The sequence below is a fragment of the Malania oleifera genome, chromosome 1, assembly GCF_029873635.1.
Source record: "Malania oleifera isolate guangnan ecotype guangnan chromosome 1, ASM2987363v1, whole genome shotgun sequence".
Taxonomy (NCBI): domain Eukaryota; kingdom Viridiplantae; phylum Streptophyta; class Magnoliopsida; order Santalales; family Ximeniaceae; genus Malania; species Malania oleifera.
The window spans coordinates 118,031,786-118,059,739 of record NC_080417.1 but is presented as its reverse complement, the minus strand read 5'-3'; the positions used below and the strand labels follow the sequence as shown (position 1 = coordinate 118,059,739).

The 27,954-nt window shown below is 34.6% G+C and overlaps 1 protein-coding gene across 4 annotated transcripts; it reads right to left on the bottom strand.

Annotated features, from left to right (window-relative positions):
• Positions 1-17,233: 17,233 nt before the first annotated feature.
• On the bottom strand, positions 17,234-25,869 carry LOC131152346 (transcription termination factor MTEF1, chloroplastic-like). Of its 4 annotated transcripts, XM_058104193.1 has the most exons (3): positions 25,086-25,869; positions 18,344-18,400; positions 17,234-17,308 (listed from the first exon to the last, which is right to left on the bottom strand). In XM_058104193.1, the coding sequence occupies exons 1-3, from the start codon at positions 25,677-25,679 to the stop codon at positions 17,240-17,242; spliced, it is 720 nt and encodes a 239-aa protein (XP_057960176.1). In that variant the 5' UTR covers positions 25,680-25,869; the 3' UTR covers positions 17,234-17,239. The 4 variants fall into 4 exon arrangements, with proteins under 4 accessions (XP_057960176.1, XP_057960170.1, XP_057960193.1 ...); XM_058104187.1 differs by lacking the exon at positions 17,234-17,308 and having other exon boundaries at positions 18,194-18,400; XM_058104210.1 differs by lacking the exon at positions 17,234-17,308 and having other exon boundaries at positions 18,194-18,395.
• Between the last annotated feature and the right edge of the window lie 2,085 nt (positions 25,870-27,954).

The following is a 27,954-nucleotide window of genomic DNA, read 5'->3' as shown; positions in this document are numbered from 1 at the left end:
ACTTGCTCTAAGAGTGTCGTGATGTGAAAAGAATTTCGTAAGCATTCGTGCGAAGGGCAAGCACCCCTTTTAACACTTTAGATTTTCCTCTATGTGTTGGACGATGATAGAGGGGCAAATAAATCCCATGTCCATGCTATAGACAGAACATCGCAAAAAGTATCGCCAAGTGTCACCGTATCTCACCCGCCCTATCTTGGAAAGATATTATAGGTGATTATGTGATACAGGATTCTAAACTCCACAGTCAGCTCTTTGGATTTTGGTTTGGCTCTCTCTAAGATATTGGGATTTCTACTGACTAGTTTAAGTGCTTCATGTGAATCAAACCAAGGATAATCAGTAGGCCACATTGCCTTAGGAAGGCTATGAATGGGATATAGCTGGCATGACAATACTTCAGAAAATGTTATCTCATTTAACAAAATTGTTTTTCCTCTAATGGTTGAGTAGGTCGTGCATCCTGGTGATGACGACACAAAATTTGCATAAAACTCTCTAACTAAATCAATGTAAATAGGCGCATCCAACGTAAGCAGAGTTTCCCAACCTATAGCCCTAATCTCGTCTAAAAGTGTAGAGAAATTATGTAGTGACCCGAAGAATAATAACATTTTAATAATAAGAGGGAGAGAAAATAGATACAGAAATAAAAGGAGGCCGTAGACTTCGTCTACGACATTGCATTTTGGAGATAATATTAAATAATCATAGTTGCGGGAAATTGCCAAGCTTCGTAGACGAACACAGGGTTTCGTTGACGAAAGCTTTAAGGATTTCGTCGACGAATATAGGGCTTCGTCGACGAGAAAGTACCGAGAGGGGTTCTGAGGTCGCCTGAATTTCGTCGACGAATACAGGGCTTCGTCGACGAATTTAATGAAGGATTCGTCGACGAATCTGGCAGTATAAAAATTGGAAAACCGGGATTTTTATCATTTTTCTCGCCGCTCTCTCTCTCTCCTCTCTTTCTTCTACGACTCTCTCTCCCTTCTTTCTTTGTTTTCAGCCCCACCAGTCGCCAGATCGACAATCCGAAGTTACCACGACGCTCTTGGTGGAATTCTCTACATGTTTGCCGGAGTGGATCGTCAAGAAAACGAAGTTAGATTTCATCCCAAATTCAGGGTAAGGTCTTTTATTGAGTTTTTGACTTTCTGGCAGTTATAGGAAATGATGTAGACTATGAAATACTGATGTTTTGTTCTAGGACATTGTATTTTCAGGATGTTGAGTTAGGAATCCTACGGGTATAGAGTCAGATTTTTATAGGGGCTTTTCAAAGTTGAGGTAAGGGAAATATGCTATGTTAGGAGTTTTTGTAATGATATTAAAGATTTTATAGATGCATAACTATACCATTTTACTATACAGAAATTTTAGAATATGAGTTTGAAACAGTATTTGTTTTAGAATATGAGTTTAAATGCTTGTGTGGCCTGAGTAGATTTTTATGAGATGAAAAAATTTATACAGTTACTATAATATATCATACTATACTGATTTGAGGGATGGCGATACGTAACGCCTCAATCTCAGTGAGAGATTATACAGATTATACAGATAACGATATACATATACAGAGAAATTTACATGCATATACAGTTTTTATACGAGTAGTTTCATTATATATATATATATATACATGAATGCATATTTATTCAGATCAGTATGTGTATCACAGTTTTATACAGAATGTTGTATATACAGAGATTACAACATTTACAGTACAGAAAGAAGGAGTTACGGTAATTTTGGAAACTTGATGAAAACAGTAAAAGAGTATATATGTATATATGTATATAGTATCAGATCCCTGAGGAAAGATACACAAACAGATACAAATTACAAAGCACAGTACCATTGCTAGATATAAATAGAGTGCAACCACATATCTCAGATAGTATGTGGGTACCGTCAGCCGTGCTCGGAGAGTATGCAGCTCCCCAGTACACTGGGTTGAGGGGGCCGGTTTGACGAGGTAGTAGCCAGTCCCGAGCTTAGGAGAGGATGCAGTTTGGCCGAATTGAGGTAGTGTAGAGTATGATGACTTATCTGGACGGCCGACTAGATAGAGTCTCGCCTACGGGCCGCACAACCCTGTCATGAGGGGTCAAATCATGACGTACAGAGTTCCAGGGATACAAAATATTTATATGTATGAAAATAGTTTTACAGTATATGATGAGAACAGTATGATATATTATTAGTATGAAAAGTAGAAAACATATGATACAGTATATTTTAATTGAGAAAGAAAGAAATATTTGAAAGATATGTTTTACAGATTATTTATTGCATTACAGTTTAGTTGTTATTTTTAAGTATTCTTAATTTAGTTATCACACATTAGCAATAGCATATTTCCACTTACTGAGCGTCGACTCACCCCATTATTTTACCATTTTCAGGTGAGCCAGCTAGACGAGTAGATTAGGCTCGCGAATAGAAAATAGTTAGATCACCCTGGTTATAGGGTGAGTTTTTGTCAAAGCTGTATATCCTTTTTGAGTAGATGACACTGGAGGGATATTTTTGTATGGTCTGTATATTTTGGATTCTGGTATTGTACAGTTTATGTATAAATGATTTTATGATTTGTGTTTCCACTGCGTAGGAATGTTTATTGTATATATTTAAAAAAAAAAAATGATAAGAATTTTGAGGTCATTAGAAATTATCTTCAAGAAACTTGGTTGGAACAATCTTACCAAGAACAATGCTCCTTTTTGAAATGTTGTCTTTATACCGTAGGTGTGCCTCTGGGGATACAAACCTAACCCTTCTTTTAGATGAATCTTTTCGAATTTGTTCTTAAGGAGGGTTTCGTGAGGACCCCTCGTCAATATCGGAATGCCGTGATGAACTCCTGACCTTTCGCTTTGATCTTGAAGCCATGGTGGTTGTTTGGGGCTTAGAAGATGAAAGGAAGGTGAGATTTGAGATTTAGGGAACCAGAGGATGGAAAAACCATAGAGGGTTTCAAGTTAGGGCTCGAAATGAATCTGTAACAATTTGAAACAAAGAAACAAATTGAACATTGAGAAAGACACTTTTAACATCCTTTCGAAACAATTTGAAGTCTTTGTAACAAGTGAAGGCTATTAACATCCTAATGGCTTCTAGTCTTGCTACAGGGGCATAAGTTTCATCGTAGTCAATACCTTCTTGTTGGTTATACCCTTAAATAACTAGTCTTACTTTGTTTCTTACTGTGTTACCATCTTCATCTTTCTTATTCCTAAATACCCATTTTGTGCCAATTATTGATGTGTTTTTAGGTTTAGGAACAAGCTCCCATACTTTGTTTCTTTAAAATTGATCAAGCTCTTTTTGTATAGCCATGATCCAATTTCATCATTTTCAGCTTCTTTAAAATTTTTAGGTTCAATTTGGGACATGAAGGCTATGTTATTGCATCTACTTCTCAGGTGTGATCTAGTACTGACTCCCTTTGATGGATTTCCTATGATAAGATCAGTTAAATGGTTTTTGACAAATTTCCAGGATTTAGGGAGTTCCTGATTCACTTCTTCTAGTTTTACAAATTCTTCCTGAGGTTGTGATTCTTGATGATCAGTTTTGTTATCTTAGGAACTTTCTTCTTGTTCATTATTTATTTTAAGTTGCTCAAGTTCCTTTTCAATTCTAATGGTGGTTACTTGATCATCTTATTCTAAGTCAACGGGCAAAGGGGTTTGATTCATCAAAAACTACGTGTGTTGACTCCTGAACAATTTGGGTTCTTTTGTTAAACACTCAATAAGCTTTACTGTTTATAGCGTACCCTAAGAAGATCCCTTCATTAGATTTTGGATCAATTTTTTTCCAAATGGTCTCTATCATTTTGAATGAAACATTTACAACCAAAGACCTTGAAGTGTGAAATATTGGGTTTCCTACCTTTCCATATTTCATAAAGAGTTTTACCTATTTTGGATTTCATGATGACACGATTACTAACATAGCATGAGGAACTAATGGCTTCGGCCCATAAATATTTTGGAAGACTATGTTCGTTTAGCATTGTTTTAGCCATTTCCTGGAGTGTTCGATTTTTTCTTTCAACTACTCTGTTTTGTTGTGGAGTTTTTGGTGCAAAGAAGTTGTGTGAGTAGTCATTTTTATTACAAAAATCTTCTAATTCTTTGTTTCTAAATTCTCTTCCCTTATCACTCTTAATATGAACAATGAGTAACCCTTTCTTATTTTGGACTTTTCCATAGAAATGAATAAAGCATTACAAGTCGCTCCTAATGTGAACAATGAGTAACCCTTTCTTATTTTGGACTTTTCCATAGAAATGAATAAAGCATTACAAGTATCGCTTTTGTTTGCAAGAAATATAACCCAAGAAAATCTAAAGTAATCATCAACAATGACAAAAACATACAATTTTCCACCAATGCTTGCAATGTCATTAGGCCCAAATAAATCAAGATGTATTAAAGATACTACTTAGGGAATTCTTTAAAATGAATATTTAAAACCAAAGAATTCATTTGAAATTCCCCAAACAAACCTTGGTGTTTGACCTAGATTCGAGAAAACCTCGGGTATCATACTTGAGAACCTAGATCTTGAAACCCGGATCCAATGTGTGTTTTCTCCAAACGGTCGGATCGTTGTCACATAAGCAATCTGTGTCAAGTGCTTTGCGCTCGTCAATTTTCGCCACGTGACAGATGACATTACGCTGACATTACCCTACCACGTGTTGCCTCTAAATTTTTAAATAAAAAATAAAAAATGCCTAGTTGTAGCCATTGTCACCTCTCGTGGTTGATATGTGACAACCCCATCCTTGGACCATCTCAGTTTTTTTAAAAAAAATTATTAATTTATTTTTAATTCATTTTTAATAAAAAAAATTAAGAAAAATAGTAAAATTAGGAAAAGTTAGGAAAAAATCAGGAAAAATAAACAAAATTTCTTTGAGTCACTTAGGAACAAAAAAATGGAAAAAATAAAATACCAAAAATAATAAGACGAATAAAATTCTCTTAAAATCTAAAAAATCCTTGAAAATTTCTATAAATTATTAATTTTTTTGAAAATATGGAAATGTTTTAAAGATTATTTTTTTCTTAATTTGATCAATTTTTATGATCATTTTATATGTTTGGTAGGTGAGATTTGAAACACCTCTTTATCTTTTGTTTTATTATCGAGACGCACACACATACAAAATAAGATATATATATACATATCTCACCTATATCAATTTTGAGGGGGATTTATCTAGTAAAATCCCCACCTTTGGAGGTATTATTAGGTGTTCCTAATTCGCACTCAATTTTACATTTTTTAAAATAAAATTTATTGGATTGTTTAGGAATATATTAAAGATCATATGATTCAAGTTCATTATTAATTAGATACCGTTTATAGAACAAGTATGTAAGGGGTGCTAATACTCTCCCTTCACATTATATTTTCCGATCCCAACTTTGATAAAAGCAGATCGAGACTATTGGTTTCTTGACTTAGGATTAGTTTTGAGACCAATCAACAAGTAGTAATTAGGTGAACTAATTGTACTTAGAAAAATAAAAGGTTAGTAACAACTCCATTAAACTATTGATTTATTATTACCTCTCGCTATTTTGAACCCCTTTTTTGGGATGTTGCGATATAGCCAATGTAAATATTGCTCACTAATACTTAATTATTTTCACAACTTCCAAACACTAATCATTATACTTACTTCTTCAACAATCTTAAGTCTATTTTCTTAAGATCACCTAGCAATTAACTTAACCAATGTAAATATTGCTTAATAATAACCTCATTCAAATAACTAAAACTAAATAATTATGACTAATACTTAATCCGTTCATAAGTCCCAAACACAAATCATTACTCACTATAATCCAAAATCAATATTTAAATTATACAATATCCAAAAAGAATAATGAATATTAACTCTAATATGTAAATAACCTTAAAATATCAAGGTATTATTTAACACAAATAATTCTAACAATACAAATGATAACACAATGAAATCAAATTCTACAATTTTAAGAAAAATCTTTAAAATATACAATATTCAAACAATAATCACTATTAACTCTAATGATTTCTACTTTTATGTAAATAATTTTTAAAAAATAAAATATCTAAACACTATTCACTATTTTCTCTAATTATCTCTACTTTTACGTAGCCTTCAATTTTATTTATTATAATCAATTTTAAATCAAAGTAAATATTGCCCACTCACTAATATGAAAAAGTTAACCTAGCTAAATATTGTTTCAAAATGATAAGAATTTTTTAACTAAAACTAACTTAGAGAATATTTCAATTTAATTTTCCATAAATTAAAAAACAACTTCACGTTTTTCTACCAACAATTTCAACTAAAATAAATTTAAGTAATTTGTAATTCAAAATAAATATTGCTCAATAATTTCAAAAAATAAAATTATATAAGTAAATATTAATTCAATAACTTCAATCCTACCCAAATTTCAACACAAATAATTTTAAGTCATTTAAAAAATTTATTTTCACACTAATTTTGGAAAATAACACCCAATATTAATACATAATAAATGTTAAAATAAATAATTCTCCACTTAACTGAAATAATCCTAATTTACAAGACAATAATAAAAATTATGATTTAATAACTCTTGAAACACAAGAAAATAGATTACCAAATAATGAAATATCTAAATAATAACACACGTAAACCCTAAATCATGAATTACCTAAACAACAATAAAATGAAGGTGAACAATGAATGCTCTAACTCCATATACTTGCTTCTATTATCATATTCAATATAAAATTCATAGAGAATTCGAAACTGAGAGAGGAAAAATTAGGGTACTTGTTGAGACATTTGCTTCAAATTTATACTGGCGGCATCCTCTTCTCTTGAGTAAAAACATTCATTAATTCTCCAACTTTGTAGGATTTAGTGGCAGATGGAGGAGGAGGAGGAGGAGGAGGTTTGGCTTCGCAATGAAGATTAAGAAGGAAGGGGTGCTTGGGTAATAAACGAGATGTGACCAATGGAAAGTTGGTTTATTCGTAACTTATTGACTTTTCAAAAGTCGGTTTATATTGATAGGTAAAGGGATGCACGCCGATGTGGTTACTCAATGATCATTGATAGCTGTGAACATAAACTGGTTGAAAGTCGATAAGCTCACAAGGTTTTCAAATTTCAATTTCGAATTGGTCAAAATAAAATGTTGTACATAGACCAATTATTATAAAGTTGATAAATCTCACTGAATTTTCATATCTCAATTTCAAGTTGGCCAAAATTTAAGAAATCAACTTTTTCAAAGTCCGTAAGCTTGTCCACTTCTCAAATCTCAATTTCAAGTTGGCCAAAATTTAAGAAATCAACTTTTTCAAAGCTGATAAGTTCATCGACTTTTCAAATCTCAATTTCAAGCAGGCCAAAATTTAAGAAAGCAACTTTTTCAAAGCCAATAAGCTCATCGATTTTCAAAGGTCGATTATATTTTAGAATAATTTTGCACATAATGGACCGACTATCATATATAAACTTATCATATTTGTATTTGTAGTTGAGTCGCTCAACGAGCATTCACATCTCTACATCTCTAAATGATGGAAAAGAACGAGAGTGGATGTAGAGGTCACCACTTTCTGGGAAACAAATCTTCCATCTCAATAATCCCCCAAGTTGCAAGGCTTGTTAAATAAATAAAATGTATATTTTGGAGTTGTATTCCAAGAGAAATTACAAGAATATATATACAATAATCCATAATTGAACTTAATCAAATAATAACTTTAATTAAATAATTAATTAAATTAACAAATCAAATGAAGAATAATAACAAATCATAACACGCCAAGATGGAGATGGTGAATAAAAATTCAACATATCCATCTTGCGTAAATGGTGTCAGAGAAACTGCTTCGCAGATCTTGAGAGGAAGAGTTGGCGTCGCTGCATCGGCGAGAGAGAGGCAGAGTCGGCGTCAGAGTCGACAAAAGAGAAGAATAGTCGGCGTCGGCACGGCGAGAGAGATGCACAGTCGGCATCGGCAAGAGAGAGGCAGAGTCGACGTCGGTGAGAGACAGTAGAGTCGACGTAAGCACGACGAGAGAGATGCACAGTCGGCGTCGGCAAGAGAGAAAATTTCAAGAAAGAAACAAGATACAAATGAAATGCGCAAAGAATCCAGAATCACCAAATTGGGAAAATTCTAGATCATAATGTATGCAAGAAACGTGAGAGCAGAATTCAAGAAAATTCCATAGCAGAATTCTGGAGCAGGATATGCAGATTGCAGAGCAGAATATGGTGACCAGCAGATCAGACCAAGTACGAGTGAGCTGGAGGCTCCAAACAGGTAATCTTTGCAACTAAAAATTCAAAGCAAACAAAGGACTGAGGAGAAAAATTCTAGAGCAGAATTTTAGAGCAGAAAATTCCCAAAATTCCAGAGCAGAATATGGGAGAAAGAAAAGAAAAAAAAAATGTATGCGGAAGCAAGAATCAGAAAAGCAGAAAATCTGAGGAGGGGAAGCGACGCAATCACCAAAAGGGTAAAGAAGAAACCAAAGAAGCGAAAACGAAATGAGAAATTCCCAAACAAAGAAAACAAGAATAGAAGATCGCTGAGACGGGCAATTTCAAATCTCGCAAAATATAGAACACCTCGCCCATCCGACTCTTCGACACCTCTAGAGCAACAAAGCAGTAAGGAATCCACGACTCCGGGTGAACTATGGTTTCGATAACCCGGTTTCAGAGGCGACCGTCTGCGACAGAGCCGCAGTGACTGCCCATCACGAGAATGACGAACCGGGGTTCCAAGAACCCGGTTTCAGAGGCATCATCAAGAAGCTTCAAGGGCTTCAACATGAGGAGTGATCCTTATCGTGAACAGGAACCCATGAATCTTGATTGCAAGAACAGTTTACTTGCTCTTCGAACGCTGGAAGCCGAACCTGAAGTCGTCACCGCTGGTGGCGACGACATCGATGGAATCTGAAGCCGCGGACATGGCGAACGCGAGGGATTGCAGTGGGAAGAGATTGCGAAGCCTGTGGAGATTGAGAGAGTGTCAGAACAGAACGGAGAGTGCTCTGAGAGGCGAGACCGCAAGTGGAACTCTTCACAGGGTGGCGGAAGAACTCTAAGTTTTCTTTTTTTTCTTTTTCGGAATACGCACAGGCTATTCACGCGTCCCTTTTACGGTCCACGTGACTAATTTTGTGCCCCTTAAAGTTGATTCCACAACTCTAAAGGGAAGGTAAATTCAGGAATCTATAGACGAAAATGAGCCCGGAAGAATTTGAACACCTGATCTCTTAAAAGACACTCTTGCATCCCACACTATCGCCTGAACCACACCTGGGGGTAACTCTCAAGTTTTCTTGAAACTGAGAGAGAGAGAGAGAGAGAGAGAGAGAGAGAGAGGAAGGAAAATGCGCTCATATCATATTAAATAAATAAAATGTATATTTCGGAATTGTATTCAAACAGAATATTACAAGGGTATATATACAATAACCCAACTTAACAATTCAAGATTCAAATAACAACTTTAACTAAACTAACAAATCAAGAATAATAAAGCATTCATATGTCATTGAATAGTGCAAAAAGCATTTTAAGTCTCTATTTTTCCCTTCTAGTATATTCTTACATCTTGCTTGCTTTCCACTAACATTTTGGTCTTCCAATTAAGTGATTTCCTCCTTGAAATGTCACAAAATGAACTTCATATAAAATTGTGGAGTCGCACAAAATAATATCTACGTTTTGTGCAGATGTCAAGACAATCATGTAACAACAGCAACACTTCTTAACCACTGACAAAAACAGTACGCTGATAGTACATATCATGCAGTTTTTTTGCCATTTTGATATTAATTTAATAAAAATTATTTTTAAATAGTTCAGACTAAACTTGTTTCTCCAAAATTAATGCATCCTAAAAAACGTTGATCCAAGGAGTGTTTATTAAACAAAAAAGGTTAGATGAACTAGCATTTTTTTAATCTAAGCAAATTTGTCATTGGCTGACACGTGGGCAAGTAAAATACATTGCTGCATTTTTTTCCCTAGATAACATTTGTTCATCCAACATTTTTTGCTTGCTTAAAATTTGTCTTCTTCCTTCCTCTCTCTCTACAACCGCATGAAATCGAGAGAAGCTGATAGGGGAGGGCGCATGTGAAGAACTTGAAAGGCAGTCGAACACCTTTTGGTAGGTGATCGTTCTGATTTGGATTGTATAATCCGAATGTTATGCCACAAATGTACAAGCATTTGTTGGGAGAGTATTATATAAGGAATGAAAATGAGGTATGTTCTCACTACATCCAACCTTGTTTAAAACCCTAAGTTCTTATAATTTGAAATTTAAGTTGAGATTTTGATTGGTTTGAAGTAGGCTATCTTATATCTTGAATTGGTTTGTATTGAAGTCGATTTGGTGATTTGAAGTGTTATTGTGGAACCCCTAAATTGAGGTTAAAGTTTTTTACATGTTTGAATTTTTCATGTATAAATGATAAATTGTAACGTCTTGTTTTTTTTTTTCTTCAAATACCTCTGATACCATGATAATAAAAAGTCAACTAAGTCAACCCGAACCTAAAGTGGGGTACCAGGGATACATCTATCTATATTCATATTTTATCTATGCAGTGGAAAACATAACACATTTAAACTTTATATACAATACCAGAGTACTAAAGGCCTCCCATAAATATACATACCAACCTCTGAGAATCAATAAATCCCCCATGCCTACCCAAACATAAACCTAGTCCCAAAATAAAAACTTACCCTGACTAAAACAATCTACTCCTCCTCTATCTCTGAGCTCAGTCTGCCTGACATCCTGGATTTCCTAAAATATTTAAAAATCTATAGGGGTGAGACACCTCTCAGTAAAACGGGATAGATTATTATCAGTGTGTGACAACATGAGTTATGATTTAATAAACACATTTATTTAATCGATAAATTAACTAAGAAGATGTTTAAATTGTACACACACACACACACACACACACACACATATATATACATAAATATATTTGATAACACGGTCTTTTCTCAAAAACATGAATAAGCTTAGTGAAATGTCTCCATGTAAACAAACAACACATATTTTGTTAAGAACCTACCTCGTAGGATATCACTGGCTAACATCATGCTTCCCCCCCATGATTGGGTTGTATGACCTGAAGGTTGGACTTAACTGAGGTTGGCCACCACTAGGTTAAGTCAACTTTCATATATGTTTGTAGTATGATTGGCCTATTGCAATTGGTCCGAACCTAGGGCAGTCAACAACTCTACGCAGGCCCAATCGACTGTTAACACCTATACTACCATCCTAAGTCAGTGTGGTTGCACTCACTCCTCTAATACTGTAACTACGATACCATGCTCTTCACATCAATCGTCTACCAGGGTTCTTAATTCATATATATTGTCATTTACATAGTGTTACATAATATCAATATATTGAACTCATCATTTCCTGCCAACATTATATTAGTTTATATATAACGATGAATATAACTAACTCCTCATAATTCTACCAACGTTATATTGTGGTTTCTAAAAAAGTCATAAACAAACAATATGACGAATTTCTCATTTCCTGCCAATGTTGTATTGCAGTTTTCATAACAACCATATCAAAATCTTATTTTTTCATAAATCAGTAAGTAACCAGGTAAATCATGTCTCGTATAAAAATCATCATTTTCAATTCCAATACAAGTCAACAATCAGTAAAACACATCTCAGTATAAAACCATTATTCTCAAGTTTAGTATAATTCAACGATCAGTTAAAACACATTTCAGTATAAAATTCTCATTCTCAATTTTAGTATAAATCACATATCATAATTGGTAAAAACGTCATATTTACTCAATCCCTAAAACATCCCCATGCCATGGAAATTTTTTCTAGTAAATTATAATATTATATCCACCCAGAAAAATATGAATTTTTTTTTTGCTAAAATATCATTTCCTGTATACTTAGATATTCAGAAACACACACACACACACACACACACACACACACATATATATATATATATATATTATTCAATAAAATCTTTGACATAACCTATCCTCCTTACCTGTTTCCTAGAGCTATGCTTGCTGGGATCCCAAAACTGTGCCTGCGGTGCTTACACAAATCTTGTATCTAAATATCCTAACACAATTAACTCAAAACCCTAGAATATTTATCATTTAACGTTTCTTAGGTCCACACACTCCCAATAACAGATTAAATATTAAAATACCTTACTTACCCTAGTTTTGGAGTGATGCCCAGAAACCCCAAATCATGATTTCGCTCCGATTAACTTGGAGGGAATCGTCCCTAGAATCTCGTGGTGATGTCTGATTGTTGAATTGAGTTGAAGCCTAACAGAAATCGAAGAGAGAGAGAACAGGGGCCAAAACCCTAGAGAGAGAGAGAGAGAGAGAGAGAGAGAGAGAGAGAGAGAGAGAGGAGAGAGAGTGATTTATTTCGGAGAAAATGACTTAAAGCCTTTTTATAGGCTTTTGGTCCACGTGTACTCGTCAACGAGAATAGAGGATTCGTTGACGAGTTAAAGAAGGACACTCATCGACGAGAACAATGGGTTCGTCGACGAGTCTTTTAAATCTGAAATTTTCTTGACTCTCGGGATCTCCTCGTCGACGAGCACAGGACACTCATCGACGAGTCCCTACTGTGTTGCCCTTTCAAATTCTCTTCCTTCTTTTTGTTCTTTCTTTTTCTTTTCTTTTTCCTTTTCCTTTTTTATTTCCATTGTTATTACTTTTCCAACTCTCTATATAAATGTAGATTAAATTTTTGAACGCATATTAAATTCTTCATTATATGTAAATTTTATTATCAATTTGCATGCATATTAAATTTAGTTTTAATTTTGAAGTAGAAAGGTTTGAATGGGAAGTTTTTATGAGAGTGTTTTTATTATATTTCATGATTATTTGAATATTTAATTAGTAAATGTATGAATTGTTGAGGTTAGATTTATATTTAATCTTATGTTTATTTGAATTTACAAATGATGAATGCGAAATTGTTATTATCAATTTGCATGATTATTAGATTTCATTTCAATTTTAAAGTCATATCCTTCGTATTGAAAATTTTTAATGTTAGGGTTTTATTTAATTTCATAATTATTTGAATGTTTAATCAATTAATGTGTAAATTTTTTTAGTTAGAGTTTTGTTTCATCTTACGTTATTTTAAAAATATAAATGATGAATGTGTAAATTTTATTTTAATTTGCATGCTTTTTAAATATAGTTTTAATTTTTTAAGCTATATGAGCTGAATATTTCATGTTGTACCTAATCATTTACAATTTAAAAACCCTTACTAAATCATTATGATACAAGGGAGTCTTTCAAGAATCAAGGTTTGGACCAATTTTCAAAGACAAAATCTTTCATAACCAATTTTTTGTATTATCCCATGCTTTAGTCTCATTCAATATTGTAAAATTTATTATTTAGACAAAATATAAAAAATAAAATAAATAAATAGAGATTTATATATTTATGAATCAAAGCAAAAGCAAAAGCAATCCAATACTATTTAAAATTTTTTGAAGTATAAATAGAGAGTACGGGGCTAATTTATATATTAAACCTATAAAAAAAATATTAATTCATTATTTAGATTTATTGTAAAGCTGAAGCTATTTGATATACTCAAATTAATTAAAAATATATATTCATATTAGTAAAACCATTAATTTTATTATTTTAATTATTCTTAAATTATTTAACTTCTGATCAACATATTATTTTTCAAAATATTGCTTTGATATAAATCATCATGAAATTTATCTTAATATATCTAATTAGATAAATTTATTGAGAAAATGTAAAAATATTACTTTAGTCCAACTTTTAAATTTTCATCATATTACTTGTAATAATTTTTTTCTATGAAAATTTCTTTCAGATTTTTTACTTTAAAACATATTTTCTATTGAATTTTTTCTGTATATATATATTTACCTCTCCAATTTGAATGCTATATATACTAAAGATGCAACCCCTTATCCACCTCCACCTCTATCACCAAAACTCTTACTAACCAAAACCTTGTCTAAGAAATTCAAACTGATGATATACTTTCTGAAAATCCAACTTAAAAGAGTGTGTGAGAACACTCTCACTTCAATTAAATTTCAGATTTCCCTTACCAAGTGGTACATTCATATAACACTCCAAGCTCTATTTAACCCCCTATAACCTCCTCCATAATCCTTTCCTCCAATAGCTTCCCCAATATTAGAGCAATACTGAAAACTGGAAAACTTTTATACCCAATTTTCTGATTGAAGAGATTATTTTCACCATTTCCCACTTCACAAAATGCAACTTGGGTTTATCATGTGTGAGTGTTTTCTTTTAGGTTACTTGCTCATCTTAATAAAAAGAGTGAGCCTCAACATGCTATCAGCCCAATAGTAATATTTTACCAAGACTATTCTAGCTTATCTAAAATACTAGACATTTAAATACTATTATCAAGCCCATGAAAAACTCCTAAACCACTTCAATCAAGAGCTCAATAGGAAGACAATGAAATAAACATTCAATATGCTAACTATACAAAATTTTAAAATACTGTTCCTGAATTAGGCACTTTTCATGTCAAAAGAATTCAAAATATTGTTTCTTAGTTAGCTACATAATCGAGGGATATAAACTATGCATATGAACAATTTAAATTTTGTAGAAAACCATAAGGAATGATAATACATTATGGGCAAGCATTTTTATAAAAGGAATCACGTAATTAGAGAAAGAAATATAAAACAATGTAGATGTTCTTTGATTTTATAATGCAACCTCTAGTAAAATATACAATGTTTTCATTCAGTTAAAAAATTACTCAAAAGACTTGTGGCATGACATGAACATAATAATAAAAAATGGACAACAACAAAAGACATGAAAAATCATTACTTATTAAATTGATCACGGTTCATTCTCTACAGAAAATTCAGCACCATCCTATGCGCTAACATTGGGAAAAAACGTGCCCACATAATATGGAAGAATAAATTGCATGAACAAGTCTCTTACACCCAAAGTAACAAAATATTATTTCTTAAAATTATGAAAATCCAAATATAAAGTGAACATATTCCTACTTAGTACTTACCATAAACGTATTCTCAGTTTTGCCAATTAAGTAGTGATCTCAGAGTACGAAAATCTTACAACCATAATAAAGAATCTAATAATTGTTGAAAAATTTGTTATGTCTAAATCCCCACGGCCTTTTTATGATCTCTCTTCCCTCAGTTGAAAGGATGAACAACTCTAAGGTGCAATCAGCTTTTGTTCTTGCCTGCTTATACAATGAAGGGTTTCCTACATTCCTATATGACTAACAACTCTTAACACATCAAATGAAGATGCATCAGAAATAGAAAATGACAAGATGTTGTAGACCATATGTCAATCTATTAGCAGAGGTAATTTATTGTTATACACTTTACTTGCATCAAGAGGTGCCAGAGCCACACAATCATCTACGGTAAATTTCAGGTCATTGAGGTGGCTCCCACTCATTGTGTTGTAGAAATATCAAAATATGCAGGGGAATTGGGAGTTTATAATGAGGTATAATCTAAATTCGTACACTTATTAAATTTTTGGATCAACTCTTACATTAGTAATACAGTATCAATGACTAGTTCTGCAATAGTTTATCAGGTATACTAAAAGAGGAATCAGGTGTTCCATTGGAAGGGCAAGAACCAAAGGAAATCCACATTAACTATCGAGAAAGAGGATGGTAATCCTCAACAGGCTTGAACTAAAATAGAGATTGCTTCAGTCCACCCACTAGCATTTTTCACTTATGCAGCTTTGAAGAGAAACATGATAAGGACAATACAAACAGAAGGACTATTCTTCTTGACAACAACCCCCATCTCAACATGCTTCAATGCAGTTCCTAGTGGATCCTAATGGATGATGTAAAGCATACAACAATAAGGTGACCTGTTGTTGTAAATATGAAAGAAATATTGCACATGGGTTACCCAAGACTCAGCAAGAAATGTATGATACCTACAAATCATCTTACATGTTCCAATGATTTTTGTTCTTTGACCCATTTACACAGATATGTAATGATTAAAGGTTGGTATTTTCACCACTCTTTTATTGAAAGAAAAATAAGAGTTGAATTTTCAACAAACCTGAGTGTTCCTGTTTTTGCATACTCATTGGAAATATTCTGAGGCAAACCATCAATCCCTTGCACCAGCTTTGCAAGATCTTTCGATGGAATAGACTTCAGTATCCAATTAAATTAAGTCACGAGGTATGTCAAGAGGCAGCGTATAAGCAAAATTAAGGCATTTTGAAATCTTTTGTTTACCATATATGTAAGCATAATTTAGGATAATTAGATTGTATTATGTAATTTTCAGCATTTAGGCATTTGCAATCATGTTTCATTTGTTAGGGATTTGCTATTACTTCCATATTATGTTTACCTATTTAGGGATCCGATGTTATTTCTCATTATATAGCATTAGAAAAAAGCCTATATAAATATTTGGTGTGTAATCATGAGAGCAGATTTAAATACTAAACATTATTGTCCTAAATTGATCTTCACTTTTACCCTCTTCTAATTTCTTAATTGGCCACGTGCTACGTGTGCTTGAGCGTAATTTAAATAAAAAAATGCAACACCAAGTAGCATTTTTTCACTGGCCATGTGTCAGCTTTGCCCAGATTTAAAAACGCTAGTCTATCCAGCATTTTTTATTTAATAAACGCTGGATGGACCAGCATTTTTTGAGGCGCATCAATTTGAAAAAAAAAAAAAAAAGTTCAATCCGAATTATTTTTAAATAATTTTTATCAAAATAATATTAAAATGGGGAAAAACTCTTCCCGTTAAACTTTTTTGTTTTTGCTTTCAACATCTAGCTAATCAAACAGAGGGAGAAAACCTCAGTGATACCTGAGGGAGAGACAGCCACGTTCAGCGGAGTCCATAAGTTGTGCCTAACCTTTCTTAATATTTTTTGTGAGTGCAAGAGCCAATGAACCATTGTCAATGAACACCAAACAGGCCGGCAGGCAGCCACATGGTCCAAAGACTCGAAACTGAATGGCATGGAAATAAACCCAACATGACATTATCTACAAATGTGAAAAGGAAATAAAGGAAAGAAGCAGAGGGTATGACAACTTAAACTAAAAGAAAACAACTCCAGCTATTTTGAGTTAACCCTGCCAATGAAGGAACATGTCTCACAGCCTGTAACATAAATCAACGTTCAAAAACCCAATTCACAAAAGGAATGGAGACTATACAAATGATTGCAAGCAGCTGACCACAAAATTGAGGGCAAATAATGAGAGTGTGGAAATAAAGCCTACCATAAAGAAAGTGTGGGAATAAAAATATGGATGAAAATGACTCTATTAAACAGCTCATTTACCAACCTAACAAGAAGTTTTTTGAATGTCTGCATGATCTCTGTGTGTGTGTGTGTGTGTGTGTGTGTATGTACTATATAGGCTAGTAATTGAATCAGATCCAGGTAATTTAGTCAGTAATTGAATCACACTAAAGGTGAGTATGCTTCCTTGATGTTTCCTAGAAGTTTCTTTTAAATTTATCCTTCAAGTTAAACAGGAAGACAACCAGCAATCACCACAGCTCCCAAGATAAAAATCAGATCAGTGGATAATACTAGTTCAAAGGTGTATTTAACTAGAGATTTGCATGGAGCAGACAATACACTCCCAACTCAATTTGACAACGAGTGAAAATGAAATGAAGGTTGATTTTACAAGAGACTTGCACAGACCAGACTTTCTTTAAATCATTTGAGCTCAGCTTAACTACTATTTGGCCCCTTTTTTTTCTGCAGAGAACACCACATGAAAAATTCAAGAGGGTCCTGGAAGGGAAAAAAAAGTATTGCATCTACATATTTTTACGCAACATATATGTTCAGCCATAATAATCACCATAGATCTTCATGCAACACATGCTTCACTGACCGCTTATTCTTTTGGTCATGTAATTACAAAGCTTTACCTAAAAGTGTCTCCTTATGGTTCTACCTTACACTTCTAATCCATATGATATAGTCACACATGGCAAAACAACATACCAAGGTATAAAAGGAACATATGACACTGAACACTGTTATTTATATAAATTAGATGCTATTAATCACAGCACTATTGTGAACCCAATCTCAACAATGGAAAAGAGAGTTAAAACTTCCAAATGCCTCTCAAAATGTCCAAAGAGGAAAGGTTTATGAAAAGCAAACATTACAATGCAACACTGATTCTGCATATCATCACCAAAACTGCCAATGAAAGAGTTGCTGCACTGCAATGAAATAATGCTAAGTCAATTCTTAGTATCCAATACTTGAAGAAAGACGACAAAATCTAGAACTAAAAAACAAAATCATGCAGGAACTAGGTGAATACCCAAGTGGATTATGAGGAAAAACTTTAAAATTTTCAGAATATAAGAAGAGATCCAGAATTTTAAATCCATAATTCTTCGTCAGAATCTACACAAACATATCAAACCATCCGAGCCAAGAATTTAAAAAAAAAAAATTATAAGGAGCTGGTATGTGATGGTTCATGGTACATCTCTATAAAGAACTATTTATGTGAAACTATGATAATTCTTCAAATCCTAATTCTATTTTGAATTAGCATGTGAAGATATCACTAGAAGAATGAATTTATATTTTAAAAGAACTGCAGCAGATAATCCAGAATTTGCTTAATGGAAGCAAAATTTCAGAAAACGTCAAATACTAATAAGAACAATAGAGGAAATGGCCTCAAAAGCAGAGAGAGAGAGAGAGAGAGAGAGGATATAAAGCTGGAATGGGGGAGAAGGACTCTGAGAATTGATCCATTGTTGATGGAATCACCAGCACAGGTGTTTGACCTAGGTGAATCTGTTGCACCATGGAAATTGCCAGAGCTTAGGAATGGCCAAGAGAGCAATTGGAACTGATCAAATGACCAAGGGAAGGATTTCAATAAAATGAGTGTAAAACTTTAACTTTAAGCACATAAAATGCAAGTAGGAATCAAGACTTTTTGACTTTTAGTTACTGTCTGAATTAACTGATAAAATGGAAAAATAATCCAAACAGGCCCTTAGAATAGACAATCACTTTGAAACCATACCAAAGGCATTTGTGGAACAACTACTTAATTAAGTTCAAATGAATGTAATTCTTTATTGAGTTTCCAAAAAGGCACTTAGAATAAAAATTAATTTCCAGTTCCCAGCTAAAATATTGCTTGCTAGCATAAAAGTAATTATATGCTCTAAAGTCACTTTTACATCAAAGCTACCCCAAGCAGACTCCAACTTTGGGTAATTTTAAACCTGCCCTCAGGAGTATGAATTTCAAAACTAGAATTTGCTATTGTGTAGATCTGGACAAAGCACAAAAATAAATTGTATTGTATTTCACTGAATTCCACAAAAAAATCCAAATTCAATACTTGAATTCCGTGCTCCAAACACAGTGTAAACATTTTGCGTAAATTCATTTGCACCTTTCTGGTCAACCCAAATCTCTACAGCTGTTATAAAAGGCAAAGATCTAATCATAACCCACAAACCCATTGAGGGCTACTGGACTTGAAGAGATTGGGTTTCAATTCCCTCATCCAATCACAAAATTGTGCCATACATTTAATAATGATTCTAAAGTTTCGGCTCCAAGCTCATTCTCACAACAAAATGGTCACAAGATCACTCCATTTTTTTCAGCTTGGAAATATAACTGGACGGACACTGCATCCAGTACAGCATTGGATTCATTAATAACAAAGATTATGATCTTTCAGTATTTCTCTATTTTTCCACCATCATAAGACAACCAAACAGAGGCAAACATATGTACGTCCATGGCCAAAGAAAAGGACTCAATTTCTGAAACTAGTTACGTGGCAACAGATAAAAAATATACATCTAAAACCCCAAATACACTCAATAAAGATGTATGTGAGCCCTTCTCAAACTCTAGTATGAGACTTCAAAACTTGGTACATTTACGTAAAATATACATTCACTTTCAAATAATAATAATAATAAACACAAAACATCCCCTAGGCAGCCAGCTAGCCACATATCCAGCTGCAGTGAAAGAATTTAACGGTAGAAAGTAACCCTCGCCACCCAAATTGTTAATGACACTATACTGTCATGTTCATTACCTAACAGTATGGATGTTTATTGCTAATGCAATGATTTTTTTTTTTTTGGGGGGGGGGGGGGTTGGAGGAGGAGGAGGCAAGTGGGGCAAAAGCAAGAACCCGACACCCCTTTTCTTTTCTTTTCTTTTCTTTTTTTGGCTGTTCTTAAATAACATAAAATTGCCAAAAGTGGGACAGACACAAACAGCCAGAGTTGGCAATTTACACCCAATACTAATTTGCTGCTTTATGGCAAAATACTCTTCTGTCTCCAGCATCTCATGCACTTTCCCTCACACTTCTTTTGCTCTTCTTCAAGGACTGAAAAGTAATTCCAACTAAATATCCGTTTTTGGATAACCAGATCTCCTAATACATAATCTTTCATCAGCTCAAAAACATAATCTTTCATCAACTCAAAGATAATACATAAGCATGAAATGTATAAAATCTATGATCATATCATCCAATGTGCAAAACTGGATAACCAGATCTTCCAATACCATTAAATGCCAAAAGATGGCCTCAAATATATAATATTTCATCAACTCAAAGATAATGCATAAGCATGAAATGTATGCAATCTATGGTCATATTATATGATATTATTGACAATAAAAGTCCCCACCCCCCCCAAAAAAAAAAATAAAAAAAATGCATGGCTCAGGACAATGCTTAAAATCATATCTTTTAATATATAAAAGAGCAAAAATTGAAAAACAAAAATTACTTAACTAGCACAGGAAGCAGTAGATTGCTATACCTCATTCTTAAGATATCCTGTATTTTAAAAAGGAATATATAACAAGACCTGATGCATTATGGCTGTAAACTCAGGTTCTAAACCAGATCCACGTCCAGCAACAAAGGAATTACTAAGAATATGACCCAAACAACAGAACAAAATAAAGTACACAAAATGGCAAACATGGTGAATCTTCCTCAATTAAAAGATTACTTGAAGACCAAACCCCTCCTAGGCTCATACTAACAATATCCTTGGCAGAATGGGAAGCATAGTGATAAGCCTTCTTTTGCCTTGCATCTTGTGAAACCTAAAAATTCTCTCACTTAACTATTTTTTTTCTTAAAAAGAAAAGAACATATATTAAGAGAGAATATACAATCAGAGCCAGGATACTAAAACCTCAAAAAGAAAAAGGAAAACGAAAAGCAAAAACAAAAGAAGAAAAAATAAAAATAAAATAAAATAAACCTAAAATCAGCCAAGAAAACCCCTATTTTAAACCCTTCTCATTGTACTATTGTAGTTCACCAAACACTTCAAATTAGCTACTTCCCTCTAACCCTTCTTCACTTTAGATTTACCACCATCAAACCTAACTTCATTTCCTCCATGATTAGACAAATTGAGGCCCAAGTTATCTAACAAACTCTAAGTTTGAAGGTCCTCCCCAGAAATTTCTTGAGCTGGAATGGCATCTTTCTCCTTATGCTCTTCATTAGAAATATCATCCTCAAAAATATTAATTCCATCTAAACCTTCTAGAGGAGGCAGCTGAACATAAGATAAATCCTGAGACTAGGGGTGTTATGTTTTGGTTACCCAAACCAAACCTCTAGAAATCAAACCGGACCAAAGGTTTCAGTTTACTGTCTTTGTGAACCAAAACCAATCCGAATCCTTTGGTTAACTGATGGTCTGGTTAACTAACAATTCAGTTCGGTTATCTCCACTACAATTTTTTTAAAGAAAAATTAGATATTTTACTTGGGATTTGATTTAATTTGTGCATTTACACTTTATTATATAAATTAATCACCCCAAAAATATTTGTGCACACTATTTTGTTACTTTAAGATATATTATATATATTACTGTATAGTAATATATAATATAAACAATATATATTGTAAATAAATATATATATTGGTTTGGTTCAGGTAACTATCGGATCATAAACATAAAAACCAAAATCGAACCAATAACTAAAAATTGTAATTAAAAAAAAAAAGGATTTGTGACTGGACCAAACAACTCGATTAAACAAATTATCAATTCAGTTTAGATCAGAATGATTTTCAAATATTTTTTAACGGACCTACCCAAGATGATCAGAAGAAGAGTTAGAAGAATAACCATGCTAATCCCAAATTCGAAATGAAAGGAAACCCCTCTCACAATCAAAATCACTATTGCCTACCCTATCATCACCTAAAACATCCCCCGATCTCTTACTATCCTGGAAAGAATTAGCCTCTCATCAATTGGCTCATCCACTATACTTAACACACCTTTTGAATCTCTCTTAAGAATTTCGTTTCGTTTTCTCACCAAATGAATCTCGGATTTCTTCAAAATTTTCCTTATTTCAAAACCCATTTGCACTTCCTTATAGTGAACATAAACCTTTTGATTTCTTAAATTATCTAAAGTTGCTCCCTTACCAACTAAAATTCCTTCTAAACCAAAAATAAAAAATCTTTAATATCATTCTCACAAGAATTAACATTCTTAGAAGAAGCTCCTTCAAAATTGCATCCCTAAAACTCCACCCACTAACATTTTTTTTCTAAACAAGAGGAAATTACCCTCAAGAATATTATTTGAATTTTTAGAAACCAACCTTTCTAATTCCACTTGCTTCTCTTTTCTGCTTTTGGAAAAATTGCTTCTCTCCTCTTGACCACTAAGGATCTACATTGAGGTCAAGCAAAGCATTGATGTAGTCACAACTTGCTTCTACTCCAAAAGGCAATGAAGTCCCGCTGCCTCACAAGTTTTAAAAGAAAGACTATGCACTTCATTTTGATTTGGGACCAATATTCAACCAATATATTAAAGCCAATAGGATCTACTTTTGGGCCTGCTCATTCAGTTGGGCCAACTGAGGCTTACTCAAAGGCTTTTCTTTCTCATTAACCAAGCACCAGGTAGAATCATAAATCTGATAATCAATAGGCCTATAATAGGTTTTAATAGGCCTTTATTGCTGTCAAACAATCAACCCAGGTCTAAAGTAATCATCAAAGACCCAAGCCCAACCCACCCAACCTTCATCAATCCTTTGTCCATGTAGGAAACCCTAGCCCCCCTCTGCCCTCTGTACTCAACCCCCAATTCGGAATTCTTGCCTTAAGCAACTTCAATTGATCAAGCAAAGCAGGTCGAAGGACTTCCTCTTGAATCTTTGCCCCTACAACGAATACACACCACCTCTGACACACTCTTTGCAGTTGAACGAACACTAGCATCATCAGTACTTCCCAAAACTACTTACTCCAAGAATGATTCTCAATGATCTTTTTGCTTCCTACACCATCAATGCTAGGGAGAAGAACCCATAGAAGCACTAAATTATTTCCCAAATCAGAGCCATCCATCTCCTTTGGACCCTTTAGGAACAAAGATAAAGTACCTTCTGCCTCTTTATCTATGCCCTAATTCCAAGAACTTACCTGCCCTCATCGCATGAATCACCATCTAATAGTTAATGAAACCCACGCGAAGGTTCGAAAACCCTTGCTATGAAAATCCCTACAAGAACCATGTACCAGCAGCCAATGATAGACTTACCCACCAATTGGTGTTGCCGATTCTCCTCAAGAATGAACTAAGTTGCAACCTTCCCAACTTTATCCAATCTTGATTTGGATTGAACTTAACCCCGCAATCAAGATCTAACAACACCATGACAAAGCTCAATAGCAAAGTGAGGTATTCATGCAAGAGAAAAAACCACTAGGAGAGCCAGTGAGCAAAGGCCCAAAAACCTATCTCACATAACCAATGCTGCCAGAAATTTTAACAAATACATAAATCCAACAAGAACACACCCCCCCCCCCCCCCCCCAAAAAAAAAAAAAGAAAGAAAATCATAGCATATAGAATTCTTCGTACATGAGCCCCATGCCCTTGGCCCTACAAACCCCAACCCTCTACATGCTTTCAAGTATAGTCAAACTTGTTAGTTGGTAATTGATTGAATACATAAATCCAATCACAGCATAAATTCACTTAAAAATGTGTGGGAATTCAGAGTTGAACTTTGATTTGGATTTGTGAGGTTTATTTTTATTTTGGGTGGGGGGGAGGGGGTTGGAAGCATTGTACAAGATTGTTTGAATTTGGTTGAATTCCACACACTTACAAAGAGAAGACTAAGATTCCATCTCCATGCCGGCATGCTCCCAAAATGAAGCATAAGTTGCATGATAATTGGACCCCAAAAGCTTATTATTCCCAATCCCCCTCCCCCCACTACAATACACAGAATGAACATGCAAAATAAATAACTATAGGACCCCAACCCCATTCATATTCATCTTTAGAACTTGATCTAAGTAAAATGAACAGAAGACAACAAAATCATACATGCATCCAATGAGATTTCTGCTTACTATAACCAATTCAAAGATTAAGATAAACATATAGACAGAAAAATTGAATTCTATATTGAATTAATATTAGCATTCGTACACCACAAAGGAGAAGTTCTCCGCGGCATTGATGTGTTCCAACATACATCTAATCTATCACGAAACTGTGCCTCACTTGTCTTTAACATTACAGGCAGCGGAAAACACACACCCTTCTCCACACAACATTGGTGCCTAGGCTTTATTCTATTCTCTAAACTGAACGAGAAGTAGTGTGGGAACTCTTTAAGCTCCCTCAAATCCCTCCCCATTTCCACAATAAAGTAATTGAATTTTGGCTCTAAATTGTCCTTAATACTATAACAAAACAGTGACGGAAACCTCCGCACCATCGAGAGCGCGTCTCGATGCGAAAACCCAATTTTCTCCAAGTACTCAATTCTGGGTATGAGCTTATCTTCAACACTGCAAGATAGCAAAGAGGTGTGCCTGCTTACCTCTGAGATGCCGATGCTTTGGAGAAAGTATAAGGTGGGCCGGAGCCGCCTCTCGACGCTGCAAATGAGCAATCTGGGCCGTCGGTTTATAACCCGACGGACATTAGAGCCCTCGACGCGGGCTTCGCGGAGGAGGAAGGTAAAGACGGGGACGATATCGGACGCCTTGCAATTCAGAACCTCCGGGCACATGCCGACGATTCGGCGGAACTCGACGGCGGTGAAATCCATGGATGTCATGAAGTCGACGGTGGATTTGATGTCCACAAGGGACGCGGAGACGATCGGAGGGTGCTCGGCGACGAGGCGGAAGATGTCAATGCCGATGGATTCCAGGTACAGCATTTTCTCTTGGAATTCAGAGTTGGGGCTTGTGGAGAGGGATGGTGGTGGGTGGTTTGAGGGGATGATTTCTGGGGCTGTTTTGGGGATGCTTGGGGGGAGAGAAATGGAGGTTTTGGTGGAGGAGGAGATGGGAAAGTGGAGGATTCTGGGGCGAGAAAGTGGATGAAAATGGAGGTGAGGGAAGGGGTAATGGGGTTTGGGGAGGGAAGGGAAGGCATTGGAGATGGAGAAATGCAGGGATTCTTGCATTGGGGATGGAGAAGTGCAGAGATTCTTGCATCGTTGGGGGTTTACATGGCTGAGAGCTGGAGGGGACGGTTTTTCTGGTTGGGGGTGTAGAAGGAAGTGGCGTGGAAAGGATAAGGCGGGCGGGCGCCAAGGAGATTTGACGAATGATGATCAGGTTAACCAATCCGCAGGTGTTCACACTCCAATAACAAGAAAAGCATAACATAAACCCTTGGGTTGTAATTTCAAAAATAAGGGATCTCTTAATTATTTTATTGTTGTTGGCTATTTATTTTTTTTTTAAATAATGGCTGAAAAAATAATAAAAATTGAATAGTATTTAAATCTAATTTGAATATATTATTATTATTATTATTATTCGTCGTTCGGTACCCATAATTTTATTTTTAAATTTTTTATTTGTTATGAAAATATAATTGAAAAGTACAAATTTATATACAATAATTTTTAATGGAATTTAAGAATTTAATTCGTTACTTGATAAAAGGACATGTGACAATTTATTATTAGGGGAAGTTGAGTTGGTTATGAGAGTGATTAGTAAATAAATTAAATTATTAAAATGGTTAAAATGTTAAATGTTGGTAAAGTATTTGTCAATTGAGAACGTTTTGCTTTTTTCATTTAAAAGGAATTTATTTTCTTATTTAGTATAGATAGTGTTATATTGATATCCATTTAAGATAGAAATTTAAGGAAGAAGGTAGCTTAACCCCGTGAATGTAAAGTAGCCAGCAGTTTAGTTCGAATATGTGTAAGTCATGTGAAGGAGCAAATTAGTTCAACCATTTGCAAGTCATGTGGAATAGTAGACTAAATCAGTTATATGCAGATCACGTGAAGGAGTAGACCAATTCGACCATGTGTAAGCCACATAGAAGAGTAGGTCAACTTAGCCACACACTAGTCACATTGAAGAATAAGTGAGCTCTTCACTCCTTACTTATGTGTAGGTCACATGGAAGAGTAGGTCAATTCTACGTAGTTTGCCCACATATAGGTCACATGAAAGAGCAGGTCTAGCTACTCTACGCAATTTGCTCACAACATGTAAGTCACGTGGAAGAGTAGGTTAGCTCTTTGTAGCTCCCTATGTGCATGTCACGTGGAAGACCAGATTTGTTACGTGCAACTCTGCCTTGCCTTGTGTCACGAGTTAAGATTGTTCAGGGCATTATGCCTGTCTGTGACCGCTTATCTCGTGTGCTTGGGATGGGTTTCCATCATGTAAATACTAGTGTAGGGTTATTTTCTGCTAGTAGAGTCTTTGTAAGAAGGCAGTATGACTCCTCGGTCACTTTGATGTTTCCTAGTGTCAGGATGATAATTACATAAAAACCTCTTTAGGGGAGGGTGAGTGTTCATCAATTATTGTAAAACTCACTAGCAATTGTCAATGTGCTTAGCCTACTTGCCTCCCTCGCTAAGTACACAATGTCAACGGAAGATTTGTTAATGAATTACGTTTGCTTCAATGTTTACTGCTTGCTTGCCACAACTTTCATGAATTGATTACTGTTTCCGCTACTATTTGAATGAATGCTAATGAAAGTGCTTCGTGGATGAATGTTGGTAAACAATAGGCTGGCTAGTTAAAACAAGAGTGTTTTAGCTAGTACCACACGGCCCTTCACAACGGTGTGAAAATACTCGGTTTGTGACACCTTAATCACCCACGTGTAGTCACATGGAAGAGTTGGTTTGCTCTACACAACTCATCCACATGCAGGTCACGTGGAAGAGCAAATCAACTCAGTGCTTTGCAACCATGTGCCGGTTATGTGGATATCAAGTCAACTTGGTGCGCCACAAAATGAGAAGGAACTAACCAATTGTTATGCTCAAAGTAGTCATGACTACATACAAACCCACACACACATAATAATTGTACATAAGCAGTTATTAACTCATGAATAACCATACACGTCAAGGATGAAATGCCCACACACGAATGACAATAGCATCTAGTCATGGAAACGAGCCATGCGGGCAAAGACTAGGCCATAAGAATAGGAGGAACTCTCTCCCTCAAGGTAAGTACACACAACCAAACTCAAAACTCTCTCACCCCCTTTAAAATCTCTACCTTTCAATTCTTCACACCTATTCACTAACTTAAACATTGGAAAGATTCCCCAGAGACCACCAAAACCTCCCAATAGCATGTTTTCGTCTTGCAGATTTTAGAAGTGACCACGAATCTTTATTAAACATTCATGAAGCAGCAATCCACTATTTGAAATCAGCAGATAGTGTATATTAAATTTCTTTATAT

Coding starts and splice junctions, on each gene's coding strand:
- LOC131152346 (XM_058104187.1), bottom strand. CDS start 25,679: ATGCAAGAATCCCTGCATTTCTCCATCTCCAATGCCTTCCCTTCCCTC. Junction 18,401..25,085: donor AAAGCATCGGCATCTCAGAG/GTAAGCAGGCAC, acceptor ATTTCATTGCAG/TGCAGCAACTCTTTCATTGG.